Source organism: Rhinopithecus bieti, unplaced genomic scaffold (assembly GCF_001698545.2).
Source record: "Rhinopithecus bieti isolate Rb0 unplaced genomic scaffold, ASM169854v2 scaffold_1853, whole genome shotgun sequence".
NCBI classification, from domain to species: Eukaryota; Metazoa; Chordata; class Mammalia; order Primates; family Cercopithecidae; genus Rhinopithecus; species Rhinopithecus bieti.
Window position 1 is genome coordinate 6,146,599 of NW_016804151.1, and position 24,070 is coordinate 6,170,668.

Sequence of the window (24,070 nt, forward strand, 5' to 3'; positions counted from 1 at the left end):
AAAAAAAAAAAAAAAAAAAAAAATTAGCTGGGCATGGTGGCACGCACCTGTAGTCCCAGCTGCCCAGAAGGCTGAGGCAGGGGAATCACTTGAACCCAGAAGGCAGGGGTCGCAGTGAGCCAAGATCGTGCCACTGCACTCCAGCCTGGTGACAGAGCAAGACTCCATCTCAAATAATAATAATAATAATAATAATAATAATAATAATATGAAAACAATCTGCATTCTTTATAAAGACCCCAAAGGGTTGTCAGCATTTTAACTTTAATTAGCTCCTTCTATGGTAACATGTCTAGGTTCTGTTTTAGAACAGAGGGTGAATTAACTACAGCAGGTTTAGGAGTGTCTTTCTCTGTCTTGTGTCTCCACATTTGGGTTTTTGGGAATGATCTCCTCTCCCTCCCCACAGCGTGGCCACTTATAGCTCCAGGAAATGAGCTATGATCATGCCACTGCACTCCAGCCAGGGCAGCAGAGAGAGACCCCACCTCTTTTTAAAAAAAGAACGCAGAGGCATCAAACTGTCCCAGAAGTCACTGTGTGTTTCACCACCACATGCTCACATTCTAAAAAATGTTTTTAAGAGAAGAGAGAAAGAGGCTGGGTATAGTGGCTCACACCTGTAGCCCCAGCACTTTGGGAGGTCAAGGTGGGTGGATCACTTGAGGTCGGGAGTTCAAGACCAGCCTGGCCAACATGGTGAAACCCCACTTCTACTAAAAATACAAAAATGATCTGAGCATGGTGGTGGGCACCTGTAATCCCAGGTGCCTAGGAGGCTGAGGCAGGAGAATCGCTTGAATCTGGGTGGTGAAGGTTGCAGTGAGCCGAGATCGCACCACTGCACTCCAGCCTGGGCGACAGAGTGAGACTCCATCTCAAAAAAAAAGGAGGGGATGGGGGAGAAAGAAGGGAAATACTAGTTTTCATTTAAGAATGTCCTTGATGAAGCAGTAAAAAATACTAATTTTATTAAATTTCAACTCTTGAGCACACATCTCTTTAGTATTGTGTGTGTGATGAGATGGGAAGTCCACCAGAGTACAATGACCACCTCCCCGAAAAACCTGTGTGTGCTTGATTGATGTGTGGGCAGAACTAGCCATTGTTTTCCTAAAACTCTGTTTCTGCTTGACAGAATGACAAACTATGATTACTCAGACTCAGGTATTTGGCAGACATGTTTTTAAAAATGAACAAAGCCTGACATATTAAGAAAAACAGCTGGCACGTTTTTGTTGCCAGTGATAAAATTCAAGTTTTCAAACAAAGAAATGAAAATTTTGGAGTTGTGTCTGCCAACCAGCAACCTGACAACTTCCCAAAAGTTGATGACTTTTCTGATGAGGTTGGTGGTGATATTAATGGATGTGATTTCTTCACACTATTTAATGTGGCAATGTTTGGAAGATCTGCAAACTCAGTAAACTCATATTTTCCAAGTGACCAATATATGATGTTACAAAACCATACCCGTTAGTGAAATACTCATTCAAGTTTCAAGGGAGACTAAAATTACTTTTTGAAATTAGTTGTAGGTATATTTTTTATTGAGGTAGAATGTATGTAACTTAAAATTCACCATTTTAACGTGGACAATTCAGTGGCGTTTAACACATTCACAGTGTCGTGCAATCACCACCATTATCTAGTTCCAGAACACTGTCATCACCCTGAAAGGAAACCCCATCCCCATTAGAAGCCACTCTCCATTGTCCCTTCCTCCATCTCCTGACAGCCACTAATCTGCTTTCTGTCTCTAGGGATTTGCCAATTCTACATATTTTATGTAAAAGGAATTTTACAATATATAGTCTTTTGTATGAGGCTCATCCATGTTGTCGCATGTGTCAGAACCTTATTTTTTTGTGGCTAAATACTATTCCATTGTATGGATGGACCACATTTTGTTTATCCATTCATCTGCTCATTGACTTCTGGGTTTTTCCACTTTTTGGCACTTTGAGTAAGTCATTTCACTGCCCTCTGGCCTCCATGGTTTCTGTTGAGAAATCAGCCATTACGCAATATTCTGGATTCTGTTTGTGCTGCCACTTCTCTCTTACTGCTTCTAGGATTCTCTCTTTGTCTTTGCCTTTCAACAGTTCGATTATAATGTGTCTTTGGTGTGGATTTCTTTGCATTTATACCACTTAAAGTTTGTTGAGGTTTTCGAGTATGTAGATTCATGTCTTTCATCAAATGTGAGAAGTTTTCAGCCATTACTTATTCAAATACACTTTACCACTTTCTCCCTCTCCTCTCCTCTCCTTCTGGGACTCCTATTACGTGTTTGTTGGTAAACTTGGTGGTGTCCCACAAGTTTCTTAGGCTCAGCTCATTTTTCTTCTTTTTTCTTTCCACTCCTCAGACTGGGTAATCTCAATTGACCTATCTTCAAGTTCCCTGATTCTTCTGCCTGCTCAAATCTGCTGTTGAATTGTTCATTCCAGCTGTTATACTTAAACTCCAGAAATTTTATTTGGTTCCTTTTTACAATTTCTGTCTTCTTGTTGATATTCTCTGCTGGTGAAACGCCACTCTCATGTGGTGGTTGTTGTGGTTGTTGTTGTTGTTTCGTTTTTGTTTCTGTTTCTGCTTTGATATGGAATCTCACTCTGTCACCCAGGTTGGAGTGCAGTGGTGTGATCTCAGCTCACTACAAACCCTGCCTCCTGGGCTCAAGCAATTCTCAGGCCTCAGCCTTTCAAGTAGCTGGAATTACAGACACCTAACACCATGCCTAGCTAATTTTTGTATTTTTAGTAGAGACAGGGTTTCACCATGTTGGCCAGGCTGGTCCCTGAACTCCTGACTTCAAGTGATCCACCCAACTCACCCTCCCAAAGTGCTGGGATTACAGGTGTGAGCCACCGCGCCCCACCTGTCATGGTTTTTTAGAGTTCTTTGTACATGATTTCCTTTAACTCTTTAAGTATATTTTATATAGTTGATTTAAACTGTTTGTTTCATAAGTCCAAAGGCTAGATTTTCTCAGGGACGGTCCTATTTATTTATTTCTATATATGGGCTATACTTTCTTGTTTTCTTGCGTGCCTCATAATTTTTGTGGAAAAGTGGATATTTTGAATAGTATAACATGGTGACTCTGAATATCGGATTCTTCTGTTCTCCCCACGGTTTGCTGTTGCTGCTTATAGGTGTTGTTGATTGTTTCATGACCTTTCTGAACTAATTTTGTAAACTCTGCTTTTTTTTTTTTTTAGACAGTCTCACTTTGTTGCCCAGGCTGGAGTGCAGTGGTGTGATCTTGGCTCACTGCAGTCTCTACTTCCTGGGTTCAAGCGATCCTCCTGCCTCAGCCTCCCCAGTAGCTGGGATTACAGGCGTGTGCCACCACACCCACCTAATTTTTCTTCATATTTTTTAGTAGAGACAGAGTTTCACCATGTTAGCCAGGCTGGTCTTGAACTCCTGGCCTCAAGCAATCCACGTGCCTCAGCCTCCCGAAGTGCTGGGATTACAGGTGTGAGCCCCCACACCCGGCCAAAATCTCTGTTCGGTTACCTTAGTGGTCAACTAGTGATTTGATGGAGATTTCCTTAAATGCCAAGTTTCATCTTTTTTTTTTTTTCTTGATTAAGGTTTCACCTGTTTGCCATAATCTTTTAATTCATTTCCAGAGTTCTGATAAAGTTGATTCTGACGATGTTTGCCCATTTTTTCACTGCTTTTGTGAAGGGATGGGTTTTGGAGTTCCTTACTCTGTCATTGTCATGGATGTCAGCTCAAGATTAATGGATTTTAATGTTACTGAGTATGAAAAGCTCGTTGATATGGTTTCAGATTCCACATTGCAGCTAACCTTTAAGAAATTACCAGTTGTAGGCGGGGCGCGGTGGCTCACGCCTGTAATCCCAGCACTTTGGGAGGCCGAGGCGGGCGGATCACAAGGTCAGGAGATCGAAACCACGGTGAAACCCCGTCTCTACTAAAAATACAAAAAAATTAGCCGGATGCGGTGGCAAGCGCCTGTAGTCCCAGCTACTCAGGAGGCTGAGGCAGGAGAATGGAGTGAACCCGGGAGGCGGAGCTTGCAGTGAGCCGAGATCGCGCCACTGCACTCCAGCCTGGGCGACAGAGCGAGACTCCGTCTCAAAAAAAAAAAAAAGAAAAAAGAAATTACCAGTTGTCAAGTGTTGCTATAGTATCAAGTAAAAATATCCACAATTATCTGAAAAGGCTATTAAAACAGTGCTCCTTTTCCAAGTATATATCTGTGTGAGGCCAAGTTTTTTCAATGTACTTCAACTAAAACAGTATACAATAATAGATGGAGATCCAGAAGCAGATGTGCAGAGCTGTCTTCTGTAAGTCACACGCTCTACAGATTTGTGAAGATGTAGAATCATTCCGCTTTTCTCATTTTGTTTTTTTTTTTTTTTAATTTGGAAAGTGTACCTATTCTTTAAGTGTTAACCTATAATGGGTTTATTATTTTTTAATGAATTAATACATCTTTTAACAAATTACCTATTTTGATTTCTAATAAGGGAAATAATAGATTTAACTTTTAAAAACAAAAGCAGGCGGTGTGTGGTCGCTCATACCTGTAATCTCAGAACTTTGGGAGGCCGAGGCGGGCGGTTCAGTTGAGGCAGGAGTTCAAGACCAGCTTGGCCAACATAGAGAAACCCCACGTCTGCCAAAAAATACAAAAATTAGCTGGGTGTGGTGGCACACACCTGTAACCCCAGCTACTTGGGAAGCTGAGGCATGAGAATCACTTGAGCCTGGGAGGCAGAGGTGGCAGTGAGCCGAGATCACATCATTGCACTCCAGCCTGGGAAACAGAGCAAGAGTCTGTCTCAAGGAAAAAAAAAAAAAAATGCTCTTTTTCAGGGGAGGCAGCGAAATCTCAAAATTTTGTAATAGTGTGTTTTTTAATAGACCAAATGATTGAGACCCACTATGTTGGAGAGACAGTGTTTTCTTCTCCTTCCCAGTCTGCTGGGCCCTGGACAAGGCCCCCTGAGATTAGGGCAGACTTCCAGAGGTCATGCACTCTGCTCTCCCAGCACCCATAGGTCAGCGGTGTCCCACAGGGAAGGTGCCACCGGGCAGTACTCACGTGCCTGCCCAAGCTGCAAATCAGAATGGCCCCAAGACATGAGGGTGGCATGTGTCTTTTTTCTTTCTATCACAGAGGTGGCGACTGCCTTCTCATCGCCTGCGCCCTGAGGCTGATGGGTGGGGGAGGTCTCACCATCCTACTTTCCCCTGGTCCTCCACTGTACCTTCTGCACTTCTTAAAGGTGACCCTGATGTCCTCCTTGGCTTGAAGCAAGGGTCGCTAGTGAGAGGAGGCAGAACCACAGTGGTCAGAGGCCGTGGGAGAAGCAGTTAGCCTCTCGCTCTTGAACTCAGCTCCGCGAGCCTGCTCTCTGAAATACACACTCAACCTGCTCTTTGCAGAAGTGTCAAGTCTTTGGCCTCCCTGGGTGTTTTAGAAAAGGAAGCATGTACTTCAGGTTCATTTCCTTCCACTTCAGTCCTCTGGTCGTCGGGGTGGGCTACAGCAGATTTTACATCGCCGTTTTCCGTGTGCAAGTCTAGGACAGACCAAATGTGTGGGAATGCCTTGGCGGCCACGCACAGCTGGGTGCCTCCTCCTTTGCATGGACCTGCCACCCACCTCCCTCCCCACCTCCATCAGGTCCTTCAGGATCCAACTCAGGAATCCTTCCTCCAGGAAGTTCTACCGTTAGCTCCCCAACTCTTTCTTCCAAAACTCTTTTCTCTTTTCCAAAAACCTTCTTCACACAGCTCCCACTGGATAAATAATTCTCCAGAAAGTGTCCAGTGGCCCTGGATCCTATGGCCTCCTGGTGGCAGGGTCTGAGTCTTTGGCCTCGTTGGTATTTTCCCAGAGCCTCCAGCAGCGGGGAGACCCTGGGCTTTGCAACAAGACAGCCTGGCTGGGGAGTCAAGGCTGCCATCTGTCCTTGCTTTCTTTCTGGTTCCCCATCGATGTGGCGTGGGGAGAGGAGCAGGTGACTATGATGCTGGCTTGGTGGACACTGGAATGGATGCAGCAGCTGCATATTAATGTTATGATGTGCACACACATAGGCCGGGTTAAAATTCAGTAGCAAGTTTTTACCACATGATTGCTGCTGCTTCTGTAAGACAGGCTCTTGGGCTTATCTACGTGTGCGAAGCAATACTCCCTGCCTCAGCTTTCACGCACAGTTTAACTCACCCCACCGCCCTGCCTGCGTGGAGCCTCCTTTTTATTTTGTAGGAGCTCGAATCATTATTTGGATATTAATAAAAACAAATCTTGGCTGATGCTAACCATCTGATTTCCTTTTTTTTTTTTTTTCATTTTGTTTTGTTTTGTTTCTGCACACATTTTCTTTAGCTTGAAATGGCGATTGAAAACCTCCAAAAAAGCGAAGGAATCACATCACACAAAAGCGGTTTACTCAACAGCCATGTAAGTGTGTGTCTGACCTGGCAACCTGTCCCTGCTCTGCTTGTAACCTGCATAGACATTTTTAAAACAAACAAAGGCAACCGGGCGCGGTGGCTAACACCTGTAATTCCAGCACTTTGGGAGGCAGAGGCGGGTGGATCACTTGAGGTCAGGAGTTCGAGACCAGCCTGGCCAACATGGTGAAACCCCGTCTCTACTAAAAATACAAAAATTAGCTGGGCGTGATGGTAGGCGCCTATAATCCCGGCTACTTGGGAGGCTGAGGCAGGAGAATTGCTTGAACCCGGGAGGCGGAGGTTGCAGTGAGCTAAGATTGCACCACTGCACTCCAGCCTGGGGGACAGAGTGAGACTCCATCTCAAAAAAAAAAAAAAATGCCGGGTGTGGTGGCTCATGCCTGTAATCCCAGTGCTTTGGGAGGCCGAGGCAGGTGGATCACGAGGTCAGGAGATCGAGACCATCCTGGCCAACACGGTGAAACTCCGTCTCTACTGAAAATACAAAAATTTAGCTGGGCATGGTGGCAGACGCTTGTAGTCCTAGCTACTTGGGAGGCTGAGGCAGGAGAATGGTGTGAACCCGGGAGGCAGAGTTTGCAGTGAGCCGAGATCGTGCTACTGCACTCCAGCCTGGGCGACAGAGTGAGACTCCGTCTAAAAAAACAAAACAAACAAAAAAAAAAAAACAAAGACAACAAAATGACCCCTTTAAAGTGCCCTTTGTGAAAGGTGGTTGAGGGGGAAGCCAATCTAGCATCCTACATCCAGCAAAAAATACCCTTCAACAATGAAGGAGAAATGAAAACAGATTCTTTATTTGTAAAAGGTAGATAATAACAACACCTACCTCCTCGGGCTGTCATGGGGAGTAAATTATTTAATGTACGTAAAATACTTTCAACAATACCTGGCAGGTGATAAGCAGTACAGTTAAATATGAAAAATAAAAACAATGCAAAAATCAGCAACAGCAACAACAAAGAGAGAAAACGACAGAGGGTCGGGAACGCCTTAGACTCTTAGCTAATTTCCCTGGAGTTCTCTCTGGGAAAGAAACAGTAATTTGAGAGAAGCATAAAGCAGCTAATTCGTACAGATTTTAGTGTCTAGGATTTTTCTCCTCCCCTTGTCTCTGATCACAGGCCCCATGACGGGAGGTTGGGGGCATCTCAGCTCTGCAGAGGACCGTAGCAGGGTGGGACTGGGGAATGTGGCCGGCTCCGTCTTTATTTCCAGGAACAATAGAGAAGGAAAGCTCTGGCCCCCTCAGACTCATCGCTTTCACTTCTCCCCAAACGCTCTCGATTCAGCTTTGCACATAGCTGGACATGTGTTTGGCATCTTAAACCTGGGACGAGCCATTGAAGTCAGAATGTCCTTCTAGCCGTTGCTCTCCAGCACTTCAACTGGGATCTGATGTTCTCTTGAGAATTCAGACATCAGAGAAGAAGTTCCCTTCAGTGGACCCCCGTCCTCACTGTGACCCCATCCTGACTCCCGTCCTCGCTGTGACCCCACCCTGACTCCCGTCCTCGCTGTGACCCCACCCTGACTCCCGTCCTCGCTGTGACCCCACCCTGACTCCCGTCCTCGCTGTGACCCCACCCTGACTCCCGTCCTCGCTGTGACCCCACCCTGACTCCCGTCCTCGCTGTGACCCCACCCTGACTCCCGTCCTCGCTGTGACCCCACCCTGACTCCCGTCCTCGCTGTGACCCCACCCTGACTCCCGTCCTCGCTGTGACCCCACCCTGACTCCCGTCCTCGCTGTGACCCCACCCTGACTCCCGTCCTCGCTGTGACCCCACCCTGACTCCCGTCCTCGCTGTGACCCCACCCTGACTCCCGTCCTCGCTGTGACCCCACCCTGACTCCCGTCCTCGCTGTGACCCCACCCTGACTCCCGTCCTCGCTGTGACCCCACCCTGACTCCCGTCCTCGCTGTGACCCCACCCTGACTCCCGTCCTCGCTGTGACCCCACCCTGACTCCCGTCCTCGCTGTGACCCCACCCTGACTCCCGTCCTCGCTGTGACCCCACCCTGACTCCCGTCCTCGCTGTGACCCCACCCTGACTCCCGTCCTCGCTGTGACCCCACCCTGACTCCCGTCCTCGCTGTGACCCCACCCTGACTCCCGTCCTCGCTGTGACCCCACCCTGACTCCCGTCCTCGCTGTGACCCCACCCTGACTCCCGTCCTCGCTGTGACCCCACCCTGACTCCCGTCCTCGCTGTGACCCCACCCTGACTCCCGTCCTCGCTGTGACCCCATCCTGACTCCCGTCCTCGCTGTGACCCCATCCTGACTCCCGTCCTCGCTGTGACCCCATCCTGACTCCCGTCCTCGCTGTGACCCCATCCTGACTCCCGTCCTCGCTGTGACCCCATCCTGACTCCCGTCCTCGCTGTGACCCCATCCTGACTCCCGTCCTCGCTGTGACCCCATCCTGACTCCCGTCCTCGCTGTGACCCCATCCTGACTCCCGTCCTCGCTGTGACCCCATCCTGACTCCCGTCCTCGCTGTGACCCCATCCTGACTCCCGTCCTCGCTGTGACCCCATCCTGACTCCCGTCCTCGCTGTGACCCCATCCTGACTCCCGTCCTCGCTGTGACCCCATCCTGACTCCCGTCCTCGCTGTGACCCCATCCTGACTCCCGTCCTCGCTGTGACCCCATCCTGACTCCCGTCCTCGCTGTGACCCCATCCTGACTCCCGTCCTCGCTGTGACCCCATCCTGACTCCCGTCCTCGCTGTGACCCCATCCTGACTCCCGTCCTCGCTGTGACCCCATCCTGACTCCCGTCCTCGCTGTGACCCCATCCTGACTCCCGTCCTCGCTGTGACCCCATCCTGACTCCCGTCCTCGCTGTGACCCCATCCTGACTCCCGTCCTCGCTGTGACCCCATCCTGACTCCCGTCCTCGCTGTGACCCCATCCTGACTCCCGTCCTCGCTGTGACCCCATCCTGACTCCCGTCCTCGCTGTGACCCCATCCTGACTCCCGTCCTCGCTGTGACCCCATCCTGACTCCCGTCCTCGCTGTGACCCCATCCTGACTCCCGTCCTCGCTGTGACCCCATCCTGACTCCCGTCCTCGCTGTGACCCCATCCTGACTCCCGTCCTCGCTGTGACCCCATCCTGACTCCCGTCCTCGCTGTGACCCCATCCTGACTCCCGTCCTCGCTGTGACCCCATCCTGACTCCCGTCCTCGCTGTGACCCCATCCTGACTCCCGTCCTCGCTGTGACCCCATCCTGACTCCCGTCCTCGCTGTGACCCCATCCTGACTCCCGTCCTCGCTGTGACCCCATCCTGACTCCCGTCCTCGCTGTGACCCCATCCTGACTCCCGTCCTCGCTGTGACCCCATCCTGACTCCCGTCCTCGCTGTGACCCCATCCTGACTCCCGTCCTCGCTGTGACCCCATCCTGACTCCCGTCCTCGCTGTGACCCCATCCTGACTCCCGTCCTCGCTGTGACCCCATCCTGACTCCCGTCCTCGCTGTGACCCCATCCTGACTCCCGTCCTCGCTGTGACCCCATCCTGACTCCCGTCCTCGCTGTGACCCCATCCTGACTCCCGTCCTCGCTGTGACCCCATCCTGACTCCCGTCCTCGCTGTGACCCCATCCTGACTCCCGTCCTCGCTGTGACCCCATCCTGACTCCCGTCCTCGCTGTGACCCCATCCTGACTCCCGTCCTCGCTGTGACCCCATCCTGACTCCCGTCCTCGCTGTGACCCCATCCTGACTCCCGTCCTCGCTGTGACCCCATCCTGACTCCCGTCCTCGCTGTGACCCCATCCTGACTCCCGTCCTCGCTGTGACCCCATCCTGACTCCCGTCCTCGCTGTGACCCCATCCTGACTCCCGTCCTCGCTGTGACCCCATCCTGACTCCCGTCCTCGCTGTGACCCCATCCTGACTCCCGTCCTCGCTGTGACCCCATCCTGACTCCCGTCCTCGCTGTGACCCCATCCTGACTCCCGTCCTCGCTGTGACCCCATCCTGACTCCCGTCCTCGCTGTGACCCCATCCTGACTCCCGTCCTCGCTGTGACCCCATCCTGACTCCCGTCCTCGCTGTGACCCCATCCTGACTCCCGTCCTCGCTGTGACCCCATCCTGACTCCCGTCCTCGCTGTGATCCCATCCTGACTCCCATCCTCGCTGTGACCCCATCCTGACTCCCGTCCTTGCTGTGATCCCTTCCCGACTCCCGTCCTCGCTGTGACTCCATCCTGAGTCCCGTCCTCACTGTGATCCCATCCTGACTCCCGTCCTCGCTGTGATCCCATCCTGACTTCTGTGCTGGCCGATGTGTAAAATGAGGTGTTACTCAAAAGTCAGTGAGTGATTCTGGGGGTGGAAAGTGACATAGGACAGTCTGGAAACCTGGGCTTCTGGGTTAGGCACAGGTGTGGTCACCTGCTCACCGCAGCCCCTGGCGAGGCCTCTGCCCTCTGCCCTCTGCCTCAGGGGGCTGATCACTAGAAGAAATGGCAGAAATATCTCCTTCTGCCGATTGTCTTGAAGCAAAAAAGACAAAACAAAACAAACACCATGCCGGACCCCTGCTCAGTGCCCCGCCCCCTCCAGGCTGCGTAGGACATGGTCATCCTGTTATGTGTCACTGCTAGATGACGTCCTTCCTGTAGATGAACTCAGGGAGAAGGGAGTCTTCCCCACGTGCTTGGAAAGAGGATCTCCCCAGCCCCGAGTCTTAAACTCAGAGCACATACATATGGGAAAGTGTGCAGAAAGACATTCCCCATTCAGCAAGGATCAGGCCATCTTCAACCTGAACACAAACTCATGCGGGCCCAGGGTCTCAGCCCTGGGCAAGAGGGCTGCGTGATCCAGGCAGGATGGGGGTGCAGAGCCTGGGCAGTCAGCGTGTCCACAGGAGAGTTAAAATGTCTGTGGGAAAATGGGCTGGGCGCGGTGGCTCACGCCTGTGATCCCAGCACTTTGGGAGGCCAAGGCGGGCGGACCACTTGAGGTCAGGAGTTCAAGACCAGCCTGATCAACGTGGCGAAACCCCGTCTCTACCAAAAATACAAATATTAGCCAGGCGAGGTGGCACATGCCTATAGTCCCAGCTACTCCGGAGGCTGAGAAAGGAGGATAGCTTGAACCCAGGAGGCGGAGGTTGCAGTGAGCTGAGATTGCACCACTGCACTCCAGCCTGGGAGACATAGCGAGACTCCGTCTCAAAAAAAGAAAAAATGTCTATGGGAAAATGCATGAACCGCTTGTCTCTGGCTGCTGGGATCCTTCCTGCTTTCTAACACTTCATCCGAAAGGCAGACTTTCTCAGGCCACTTCCCCACAGACTCACATTCCTGAGCTGGCTTTTCCAGCAGGTAAAATCTCACGTTTCTTTTTCTCACTGATGATTCGCTGTTGAGTTGTTTCCTTCCATCCTGAGCTGTGATCAGTAAGATTTGGGGCTTGGTGACTTGAAACCAAGGAAGTAAAATAAGATCTTTCTAAAGAGTGCACCACACACACGAGTAGAACAAACCTAGATCTTGCTTTGGCAAATGTGAGAGCCAGAGAGGGAGGAGTTAAAACACGTGATCTGCTGGTGGACGGGGCGACGCGCCCTCGCAGCGGCTGTCCCCGCGGCTGCCTGTGGCTGGGACTGAGTGGCCTCCCAGACCTCCCTTCTCGGACAGCCCCAGGGAGGGTCTCCCCAGCGGCAGGGCCTGTGTGCCTCTTGCCAGCTGCCAACTGGTGACGTCAGCCGGCCGTCTACCGTGTGCAGGGTTCTGGCCAGGTCAGTGCCGAACATAGGGAGTGAAAAAGGAGGAAAAAGTCACTCCAGGGAGCTTAGCATTCGAGGGCAGAAGGTGGGAAAATCCACCCAGGGAGCCCACCCATAGACATTTCTGAGTGGAGCTGGCCCCGCGTTCCAAGGCGCTGGTTCCCTCCTCTGCGCTGTCTCAGGAGGGAGCGGGTATTCAGATGCTGGGAGCCTGGTCCACAGGAGCTTCCCAGGCCTCCCCTCTAGGGGCTTGGACCCAGGCCGTCTGCAGGGCCTGGAGGTGTGCACGTTGGAAGAACCTTCCAGTCAGCTGATGGTCAGCTTGGCGTGGAAACCCCCAGGGAGGAGGAGGCCCCCAGCAGTGTCCAAACTGGGAAAGAGCAGGATATGGTGCCGTGAAAATGGGGATTAGCCTTTCCAGAGGGAAGGGGACGGAGCTGGGGCTGGGGATGAAATATGTCTTCACCCGACTGGGTGTGGCAGGCCGCCACCATGAGCAGAAGAGGCAGCCTCAGTCCCCGGGGGCACTGGGCTGCCTTCAGGCTACCAGCCGACCCGGACCCCGCAGCAGGTTCACCGAGTCTCTGTCACCACGAGATGGCGCTGTCTACTAAAATAAACGTATCACTCACGCAGCCTGCGGGAGAGAGCTGGGTGTGGAAGAGTCATATTAGGGTTATGTGACTTCTTCCTTTGAAATCAAGAAACACACATTGTCAAAGGTCATTTAGCCTTCAGCTGGTGACCTGTGTAGCCTGGCGCCATGGCCGTGCTGTCCTGCAGGCCACAGTAGGGTTGCTAGAGCCGGCAGCTCCTCAGAAGGGGCCTCTGTCCAGAAGTGCCGCCGTTTTCCCTCGGTATTCCTGCCCGCCTTGGGTTAGCATCTTAGCTCAGTGCATGGCCTCCACCCTCAACAACCCCTGTGCCTCCCACAACCCCTGCGCCTCCCGCCCACGGTCCCATCTCAGGCAGGGGCAGCCGATCTTCCAGGCGCTCAGCCCCCAACCCCACTGCATTCTCACCTCCCTGCTCCTCTCATGCCCACCCCGAGATGGTCTTCAACCTCACCTTCAAGAAAGATCCAGAACCAGATGGAACCCCCCACCTCCTCCACCTCTACTACTTCCCCAGCTGCCACTGTCCCTGTGGATTCTTTCGGCCACCTCCTAGCCAGCCGTCGGTGCCCACCCCTACCCAGCCTCCATCCCCTTCTCGCAGCAGCCGCCAGAGTGAGCCTGCTAAAACCCAGGTCAGATCACCGCACTGCTCTGCTTGGAAGCCTCCAGGGCTCCCCTTGGCCCTCCAAGTAGAACCCAGTGTTGTCAAAATGGCTCACAGGGCCCAGCAGGACCAGCTGTCTCCCACTCCTCACTCTGCTCCAGCCACACTGGCCTCCTCCAGCCACATGGGCCTTCTCCAATGCACCATGCTTGGACCTGCCCCAGGGCCTTTGCACTGTGGGGCCCTCTGCCTGAAGCTGTCTTCCCCAGGCTCCCTGTCACCTCCTTCGAGTCTTCACTCAGCGGGCACTTTCTCAGTGAGCCCTGCCTGACACGTCACCCCACCTCAATTTACTATTGCGTCATCCCTCCAGTCCCTCTGTGGCGGCAACCCCCGTCCCCTTTCCCAGGTGAGTTTCTCTCATAACACTCAGCACCGGCCCTCATTCAGTTCATTTGCCTTCTTTATTGTGGGTCTCTGCCAGACAAGAACGGACACTCCCAGAGGACAGGGGTTTTTGTCTTTTATTCGCTGTTGCATCCCTACACCTGGAACAAGTAGTGGCATAGAGTCAGCTCTCGTAAATATTGGTGGGACAGGTGAAAAGGTGGGTGTTCCAAGTCGGATTATGTCAACACAGATACACGTGGACGGTCGGAATAGCTGCCCAAGCAGCTAGTGTATGGCCCCGCAAGACTCTGACTCACCACCAGGAGCCAGTGTCAGGCAAATTTGCCCCCAGGAATAGAAACAAGTATCTTAGGAGATAAAGGGGGCTGGGTAGGTGGGCATGATCCCTGCCTTCCCACCTGCAGGTGAGGATATCTGTCCACAGGGGCTGTGCCTGCAAAGAGCCCAGAACCACAGGCCTTTGTTGGGGGGCCAGGGAGAGGGAGGCACTGGCATTTCGGGATTTTTATTCCTTAAAAGGAAGGATTTGATCCATTTCATCAAAAGTGTGCCGTCCTGACAGATTGCAGCAAATGTGGATACACTGTACATTTCCTTGGAAAGCATTCTGCTTATTTGTGTTTGATATTGACACAGAAAGAGCGCAAATATCAGCAGACAAAGCAGACTGCAGAACATGCCCAAACTGGAAAGGTGACTCTGTCCAGCTACGGCCTTTCCTGGCATGAAGGTACCCGAGCCCTCAAGAGCAGGGGAGGTGGGCGAGGTGTGGTTGGAGCAGCCGAACCCTTGTGGTCGGTTTCACGGAACCAACCTGTGACGCTCGCCCCGGTCTGATGCGCCGCCAGGTGTGGGTTCCAGCCCTGAGGGATGGGAAGGCCCTGTGCCTAGGTGGCTCCCAGCCTGCTGGTGAGGCGTAGACCCTGAACAGAGTCTGCAAGCCCATCACACTTCAGTTCTAACCCAGTTCCCCTCTGGGAAGTTCGCCGATGCAGAAGGGGGAGGAAATGGACCTGACTCTTCCAGCCACATCAGTCTTCTCTGTGGCTTCTTGATGTTGAGCAAGAAGGACTTGTTGTCAAGACAACTATGCATCCTTTTAGTGTCAATGTCAACATAATTACTCAAGCAAAGGATTTTCTTTTTTTTTTTTTTTTTTTTTTTGAGACGGAGTCTCGCTCTGTCGCCCAGGCTGGAGTATAGTGGCGCAATCTCGGCTCACTGCAAGCTCTGCCTCCCAGGTTTACGCCATTCTCCTGCCTCAGCCTCCCGAGTAACTGGGACTACAGGCGCCCGCCACCTCGCCCAGCTAGTTTTTTTGTATTTTCTAGTAGAGACGGGGTTTCACCATGTTAGCCAGGATGGTCTCGATCTCCTGACCTCATGATCCGCCCATCTCGGCCTCCCAAAGTGCTGGGATTACAGGCTTGCGCCACCGCGCCCGGCCGATTCTACTCTTAAATAGCATGGGGGGTCGGGGGTAAACAGCAGAAGGATCATCTGTTCCAAAACTTTATGTGTGAGCCAGTATGTCCTCCTGGTGGATGGAGTCTTAGACTCTAACCTCTCAGGACTCCTAGTCCAGTGCTCCTTCCAACTCACCACCCACAAAATCTGGCCTCACACTTTTAGCCTGAAAATCTGCATCATCATTTGTCTCCTTGAGCTGTGGGGCCACTGGCCCTGGCTCCTGCTGCCCGTTGAGGACAATCTAAGAAGTGGCATCTGTGGCCCCAGCCTCAGAATGACCAAGGGAAGCCTCTGGCTTCTTCACCCAGACACACTCTGTTTGCTCCCCACCTACCTCCTCGGACAGTCTTTCTCTGCTGCCAGGCTTGAGACATCTCCAGGGTCCTGCGGATGCCCACATGGGCAAAGCTGGCTCCATCTCCACCCTCAGGAAGAGTGCACTCCGGGGAACAGGCGAATGTGCACACCTGGCTCCTTCTCCTCCCTCAGGAGGAGCGCGGTCAGGGGAACAGGCGAATGTGCACACCTGGCTCCTTCTCCACCCTCAGGAAGAGCACGCTCCGAGGAACAGGCGAATGTGCACACCTGGCTCCTTCTCCTCCCTCAGGAGGAATGCGCTCAGGGGAACAGGCGAATGTGCACACCTGGCTCCTTCTCCACGCGCTCCAGGGAACAGGCGACAAGCACACATGACAAATCCGGACAGTGAAGGCACTGTGAAGAAAAGCTTCAGGCCCACACTGCAGCTCCTGACTGTCATCCCAACACTTCCGGAAGCTGAGGCAGGCGGATTACTTGAGCCTGGGAGTTGGAGGCTGCAGTGAGCTATGATTGCACCACTGTGCTCCAGCCTGGGGTGACAGGGCAAGACCCTGTCTCTAAAAATGTATATATATCCCTATCTCTTAAAAAAAAAAAGTATATACATATATATACGCTCATACACTAACTTCAACACCAGGGTTGTGGTTCATAGTATTCATAGCATTAAATATGAGGAAGACTCTTAAGTGTCCAAGCACTCTGCCAGAGCCGGACTTTGGAGGAGAAAAAAGAGAAAAAGTAACACTGCCTCCATTGTATCGGAAAAAGTCCAGTCCAGAAAGTTGGAAGATGAAGGGTGTGAATGACTCGATGGAAAGTGAAAACTCTGATGGCCTTTTCCCAAAGAGGCAAGTGAGGAAGAGATGAAGTCTCCACTCCGGGGCCCTTCTCAGGGTCCTTTGTTTTAATTCTCCCTTATTCAAAGGACAAGAGAGCAGGGGTCCCTCCCTGCGGTGATGGGCACAGCCGAGCACATGGCACCCGACGCTGGACAGATGAAATTGGCAACCGCTGATCCATCACCTGCACTCATGGCCAGGGGCGGACACTGCACTTCACACAGGGCCCTGCAGGTGGCAGGAGGCAGACTTTGTGGTAGAAAGAGGTCGAGGGGCCTCTGGTGCCGCGGAGGAGGTGATAGGCTACTTGAGTGATTCAGGGGCTGCCAGGAAGCCGGAATCCAAGCTCAGGGGTTGCAGCAGGAACCACCCCTGTACCCTTGGTAAGGAGGGATGTTTGGCCACAGGACTTACCTGCAGGAGCAGAGCTGGAGGGGAGCTTGTGGTCAGGAGGTCTGAAGCCCTCCTGGCTTGCCCTAGAGGCAGCACGTGAGGTTGGACCCGCACTTCAAGACTTAGGCTTTGCTCCTCTTCATCCTCAACACCCGCATGGGCAGTGCCCCTGCCAGGTGACTCTTCCCACCCCTCTGGAGGTTTTGTCCTCAGCTCTTTGGTTCCAGGGTAACACATCTGGTCCCAATCTCTACCCTGAACTCCAGCCACCCTCCCCCTTTCTAAAACGGACTCAGCCCCACAGCGCACCTGCGATTCGGCTTACGAGACCACCACGCTCAGGCCCCACACACCCCTTCACCTCAACCTTTGACCTGTTTGTCATCCTGTGAAACATTCCAGAACCCAGGGCAGGTCCTCACTCCACTGTGACCCTGGGTCAGTCCCTGTTAGGGCAGGAGGGGCCGGGACACACTGGATCAGGTGGGTCTTAGATGAGATAAGAGGGGTCCCAAGGTGCTGGTTGTTGGTGCAGGGCTGGTCAGAACCACCCCATAGCACTCTTTCATAAAAAGGAGATGAAGGCCGGGTGCGGTGGCTCACGCCTGTAATCCCAGCACTTTGGGAGGCCAAGACAGGTGGACCATCTGAGGTCAGGAATTTGAGGCCAACATGGCAAAATCTCATCTCTACTAAAAATACAAAAAACATAAGCCAGGCGTGGCAGCTTATGTCTATAATGCCAGCTACTCAGGAGGCTGAGGCAGGAGAATCGCTTGAAGCTGGAAGGTGGAGGTTGCAGTGAGCCAAGATTGCGCCAGTGCACTCCAGCCTGGGTGACAAGAGTGAGACTCCATTTCAATAAATAAATAAATAATAAAAAGGAGATGCACGCTTACTTCCTCCCCAGCTTGCAATGCTGAGTGTGGGGGAGTGGGGGCAAACAGACAGCAAACGTGACGGTGTGGGGGAGGGTGCTGTGGTGAGGGGACAGATATTTCCAGGGGACAGGCCGGCTTTGTGTCTTGTGGGGTGTGTGGGGCACAGGGACAAGGGCTTCCCAGGCCAAGGGCTGTGCAGGCACCCAACATGCCCGGTGGGGGAGGGCTGAGGACCCAGCACTGCCCACTCTGAAGGGCCCAGGCAACAGGAGCCCTTCAAAGCTCTGGAAGCAGGGCTAAGCCTAGACAAAGCAGCCGACAGCCTCACACAAAGTGGACCAGGTAGGGACAGCCGGTTTCCCCCGACGCCCTTGCCCTTGACGTGGGATCTGGACTCTGGCCTCGCTTCCATGCGTGAAATTCCTGTCTTTCTCCAAAATGGCAGGCATCAGGGAAGCCTTTTGTATTCACATAGCAAACCTCTCTGGATCAGGGGACAGACGATAGCAGAGGGAGAGGTGGAAACCAGAATTAAGCCGCAGCCTTTAAGGCACTTGGCTCAGGACATCAGTTGGTGGGTGGGACACCTTTGCGTCGAAGCCCAGTGTGGGGACTGAGCTCTTCATGTGGACAGTTCTTGCCCTTCTAACTGGATGTTAACCTCTCGAGGCATAGTCCTTGGCTCTAGACTCATTTAGCCCATCTTTTTGTTTTGTTTTTTGAAAGAGACAAAGTCTCGCTCTGTCACTCAGGCTGGAGTACAGTGGCGCGACCTTAGCTCGCTGCAGCCTCCACCTCCTGGGCTCAAGCAATCCTCCCGCCTCCGCCTCCCAAGTAGCTATGTCCTGCCTTTTGACTCGGACACAAAACCGTGCATATAAGCATTTGTGTATTTTATTGAATTTCCATTTGCACCTCCCTCAATGAGGGATCTCAGTACATGTTAGCTCACTGCTTACTACAGAACCCGGGGCTGTGCGGTCCCCCAAGTCTTCTTCAATCTTCCTGTTTAGCATCAGAATTTCTCTCCATTCCTGTATGTTGAGGAGCTATTTGGTGTTTAAACCCTGCGTGGTGTGTGTGGGCATTTAAGTGACTGAAGACGGAACCTAGTAGTTCTTGATCACACCCAGATTTTTACAAATTAAGTCCAGGAAACGGAAAACCAGGCTAAACATGGAAGAATCAATAAATGAAAGAAAATGAGCTATTCATTAATCTGCTTAGAGAATTCAAATCAGAGACCACAAAGATGGATTTCCAGCTGGGCACGGTGGCTCACGCCTATAATCCCAGCACCTTGGGAGGCTGAGACAGGCCGATCACCTGAGGTCAGGCGTTTGAGACCAGCCTGGGCAACATGGTGAAACCCCATCTCTACTAAAAATACAAAAAATTAGCCGGGCGTGGTGGTGGGTGCCTGTAATCCCAGCTACTTGGGAGGCTGAGGCAGGAGAATCGCTTGAACCCGGGAGGCGGAGGCTGCAGGGAGCCGAGACTGCACCACTGCACTCCAGCCTGGGCGACAGAGCAAGACTCTGCCTCAAAAAGAAAGAAAAGATGGATTTCCTCATCCCGTTTGGTAATACAGGGAACGCAAGGAATTCTCTGAACGAGTCCACGTTGGCACGTTAATGCTCCTCAGGCTTCTGACAAACGCAGGCATGGGTTTCTTTCCGCAGCTCCAGTGGCTGTTGGATAATTACGAAACTGCGGAAGGTGTGAGTCTCCCCCGAAGTTCTCTTTACAACCACTACCTTCGGCACTGCCAGGAGCACAAGCTGGACCCGGTGAATGCCGCCTCCTTCGGGAAGCTGATCCGTTCTGTGTTTATGGGGCTGAGGACACGGCGGCTGGGCACCAGGTGGGTAGACGACCCCCAGCCCACCTGTCCTTCCTCTTCCTTTCCCAAGAAATGGAGCTTTTGGGAAAATGCCAGGCTTCTGCCTCCTGTCCAGGTGTCCTGATTTGCAGCCACCCCTGGAGTGCTTGCAGGTACTTTCAGTTGGCGGCAGCCTTGGCTGTGGCCAGGCGTAGCCCGCGGCATTGGCTTTAGAAGCTGGTGATGGGACATGGAGGTCACTCTGGTTTTCTCTCTCCTTTTGAAATTTCCCAAACAATACATTTGTTTGTTTGTTTGTTTGTTTGTTTGTTTAGAGCAGCCTCTGGGCCAGGTGTCATGGTGCACGCCTGAAATCGCCACAGTTTGGGAGGCCGAGGCAAGAGGATCACTTGAGACTAGGAGTTCAAGACCAGCCTGGGCAACATAGCAAGACCTCATCTCTACAAAAACATTAAAAATTAGCCAGGCATAGTGGTGCACACCTATTTGCACACCTGTAATTTCACCTATTTGGGAAGCTGAGAGGGGAGAAGCACTTGAGCCCAGGAGGTTGAGGCTGTGGTGAGCCACAGTTGCACCACTGCACTCCAACCTGGGCAACAGAGCAAGACCCTGTGTCAAACAAACAAACAGACAAACAAAATGTAGCCTCTGGTTTATCCAGCAAAGCTGGATTTACCATTTACTGGTTTTTTTGTTTTTGAGACAGAGTCTTGCTCTGTTGCCCAGGCTGGAGTACAGTGGCATCACCTCGGCTCCCTGCAGCCTCCACCTCCTGGGTTCAGCTGATTCTCCTGCCTCAGCCTCCCGAGTAGGTGGGACCACAGGCGCCCGCCACCACGCCCGGCTAGTTTTTTGCATTTTTAGTAGAGACGGGGTTTCACCGTGTTAGCCAGGATGGTCTCGATCTCCTGACCTCGTGATCCACCCGCCTCGGCCTCCCAAAGTGCTGGGATTGCAGGCGTGAGCCACCGCACCCAGCCGAGGCTGGAGCATTTCTTGAACCTGGGAGGTTGCAGTGAGCCGAGATCACACTACTGCACTCCAGCCTGGGCAACAGAGTAAGGCGCTGTCTCAAAAATATAGTAATAAAAGAAAAAGAAATAAAAAGAAAGGACCCAGGTGCTTCCTGCGTGTCCTTGTTGCCAGCTCTGGAGAAATGGCATCCTGTGAGCTGGTATCTCCACAGCCATGTCTGTGGGTTAGTGCTTCTCTCCTGTAAGGACTCTGAGCTGTTTTCTGAGCTCAATTGTTTAAAACCCTCTGATCATCATTCTCCTGTAATAAACTAATGTAATGGTTCCCAAACTGTGCCTTTTTCCAAAATGTGTTACTAGATGACTGAAAGGGATAGGGAAGAGTTGTTAATAATAATAATGGTAATAATAATAGAGATAGGCCATGTGGAGCTCAGCAAAGCTGACCTGGTGTTCTCCACACAGGACTTGTCCGAGCCTGTATTATACTAGCCTGTGAGAGAGGACTCTCCATGACAACGGTATTAGGTGCAGAATTCCTTCATCACATTCCTCATGCAGTTCAGGAAATGCTGAACCAGAGAGGCCAAAGTGAAAGGCCAAAAACGAGTACCTACCTTCCGAGTGTGGCGGCTCACGCCAGCAATCCCAGCTACTCAGAGGCTGCGGCAGGAGGGCCACTTGAGCTCAGGAGGTCAAGGCTACAGTGAGTGGTGATTGCACCACTACACTCCAGCCCAGGTGACAGAGTGAGACCCTGTCTCTAAAAAAAAAGAGAGAGAAGAGGCCAGGCGCGGTGGCTCACGCCTGTAATCCCCGCACTTTGAGAGGCCAAGGTGGGAGGATCGCTTGAGCCCAGGAGTTTGAGACCAGCCTGGCCAACATGGCGAAACCCTGTCTCCACTAAAAATACAAAAATTAGCTAGGCATTATGGCCCACACCTGTCATCCCAGCTACTCGGGAGGCTGAGGCAGGCGAATCTCTTAAACCCAGGAGGCAGAGATTGCAGTGAGCTCAGATGGCACCCCTGCACTCCAGCCTGGGCGACAGAGTGAGATTCTGTCTCAGAAAAAAAAAAAAAAGAAGAAGAAGTAAGAAAGAAAAAGAATCCCAGCCTATCTTGTTGTTCAGGACGTCGGCAAAGGGAGCTGACCCTGGGATGTTTGGTTTCCAGGGGCAACTCGAAGTACCATTACTATGGGATTCGTCTGAAGCCAGACTCTCCGCTGAACCGGCTGCAGGAGGACACGCAGTACATGGCCATGCGGCAGCAGCCCATGCATCAGAAGCCCAGGTGCGTGCCCGGGCCGAGCTGGGCGGGGCTGGCTTTCCCCTGGAGCACGGAGGGAGAGGTGTTTCTCCAACATGAAATGAACTCATCATAACTCCCTAGTCTCCAGCATCCTGGGAAAGCCAAGGTATCCCCCTCCGCTGAGAATGAGGTGAGTCTAGCAGGAGACACAGGAGGCTGGGATGCAACCTCCTCCAGCTAACTGTTTTCAGACTTTTGTTTAGACCATTTAAAACTGTTTTTAACAGACTTCATTTTTTAGAGTCATTCTAGGTTCACAGCAAAATTGAGTAGAAAGTACAGAGAGTTCTTCTACACCCCCAGCGCCGCTCCCCGCCGCCTCTCCCACCATCCGCCTCCCCCACCACCATCCGCCTCCCCCACACAGCGGTGCATTGGTTACAACTCATGACCCTCCATGGAGCCAGCATCACCCCCCAGAGTCCACAGTCGACATCAGGGCTCACTCTTGGTGTTGCATTCTACAGTTTGGACAAACCTATAATGACATGTGCCCCCCATCACAGTGTCACACAGAGTCCTTTCACAGCCCTAAAAATCTGCCACATTTTGCCTACCCAGCTTTCCCTCCATGCCCCCGTCTGTGGCAACTGCTAATCCTTTACCATCCACAGTTTTCCCCCTTACCCAGTGTCTTATAGTTGGAATCACAGACCCTTAATTTGTAAAACTTAGGAAGTAAAGAGAGAGAGTACTCTGCAAATAACCCAAGAAGCCAGGAGAAAGCAGCAGATGTGCTCAAGTCATGACTTCTTGACCTTTGGATCCAGTGGCTGGAAAGCCCTGGTCATTTTCTGGAATATCCTCTTCTCCAACCATCACAAACTTTCTCATCTTCTAAGGCAGGGCTCAGCAAACCTTTCCTGTAAAGAGCTGGACAGCAAATATCTTAGCCTTGCAGGCCAGACAGTCTCTGTCATGATTGTTCAATTTGGCTGCATCCTGAAAACAGCCACAGGCAGCATGAAGATGATGGGTGTGGCTGTGTGCCAATAAAACTTTATTTATAAAAACAAGTAGCAGAAATGGCCTCCAGGCCATAGTTTGCTGGCCCCTGGTTTAGGGCACATTCAAATATTGCTGCCTCCTAGTGTGCCTTCACAAGTGCCCACCCTGAGAGCAGGGGCCGCATTGCAATAGCCCCATGTGGCACCTTCACACCTGGTGTGGGGCTCTCTGCACAGAGCCACCCATGTATGTGTGTATCTCAAAAACCCATTCCAGCTGCTCTGAGTCAGCCGGTGACTCCTGACCACACAGCCACTCCCAGGAGTTGGAGGTTCCAGGAGAGAGTTTCCCGAGCATTCCTTCTGTACCTCATTGTCTGCAGACACGGACTCTGGAGCTCGCTGCTGTTGTTCAGATTGGGCCCCTGGCAAACACCTGTGAACCTGTGCTCCAGGCAATGTGTCATTTTAGGAGCAGCGACACACATTTCAGGGGGACAGGCTGATGCCATTTGCATTTGGAAGCCACAGCCTGAGCCTGTGTCTGTGTGATGCCCACAGCCTGCCCTGAGCCAGGTGGTTTACACACACCTCGCCGGCATGGCCTCCCACCTCCCTGTAGGCCTTGCCCCGCTTTGTATTTGAGGAGGGAGGCTCCCCAGAGATGGTCCGGCTCAGGCCAGCCCCCTCCCTACCACACACCGGACTTCCAGGAGCCCAGCACCTGGAAAGCCTTCCTTGAGTGTTTCTCAGCGCTGCCTGCACAGGCTGCCACCACTGTCTGGCTCAAAATGAAAGTCTCAGAACTTCTGGGATTGCACCAATAATAAGATGTTTGTGATTCAAGCAAAGAATTCCTCCCCTCCCCCCTTTTTTTTTTTTTTGAGACTGACTTTTACTTTTGTTGCCCAGGCTGGAGTGTAGTGGTGCAATCTCGGCTCACCGCAACCTCCGCCTCCCGGGTTCAAGCGATTCTCCTGCCTCAGCCTCCTGAGTCACTGGGATTACAGGCAAGTGCCACTACGCCCAGCTAATTTTGTATTTTTAGTAGAGATGGGGTTTCTCCATGTTGGTCAGGCTGGTCTCGAACTCCCGACCTCAGGTGATCCACCCGCCTCGGCCTCCCAAATTGCTGGGATTACAGGCATGAGCCCCTGTGCCCGGCCAAGAATTTCACTTTTTTTCTGAGAGAGAAATGTTAGGGGGAAATATATATCT

At 52.2% G+C, this 24,070-nt stretch overlaps 1 protein-coding gene across 8 annotated transcripts in view; it reads left to right on the forward strand.

Moving 5' to 3' along the window:
• RFX2 (regulatory factor X2) overlaps positions 1-24,070 on the forward strand; it is a 123,341-nt gene that overhangs the window by 81,889 nt on the left and 17,382 nt on the right. For 6 of the 8 annotated variants that reach the window (XM_017867005.1, XM_017867010.1, XM_017867003.1 and 3 more), the window contains 3 exons: positions 6,386-6,460; positions 19,455-19,636; positions 21,768-21,887. In XM_017867005.1, coding sequence (XP_017722494.1) covers positions 6,386-6,460; positions 19,455-19,636; positions 21,768-21,887 — 377 coding nt within the window. The remainder of the gene's footprint in view (positions 1-6,385; positions 6,461-19,454; positions 19,637-21,767; positions 21,888-24,070) is intronic. The other 2 variants (XM_017867009.1, XM_017867004.1) reach the window with 1 other exon arrangement.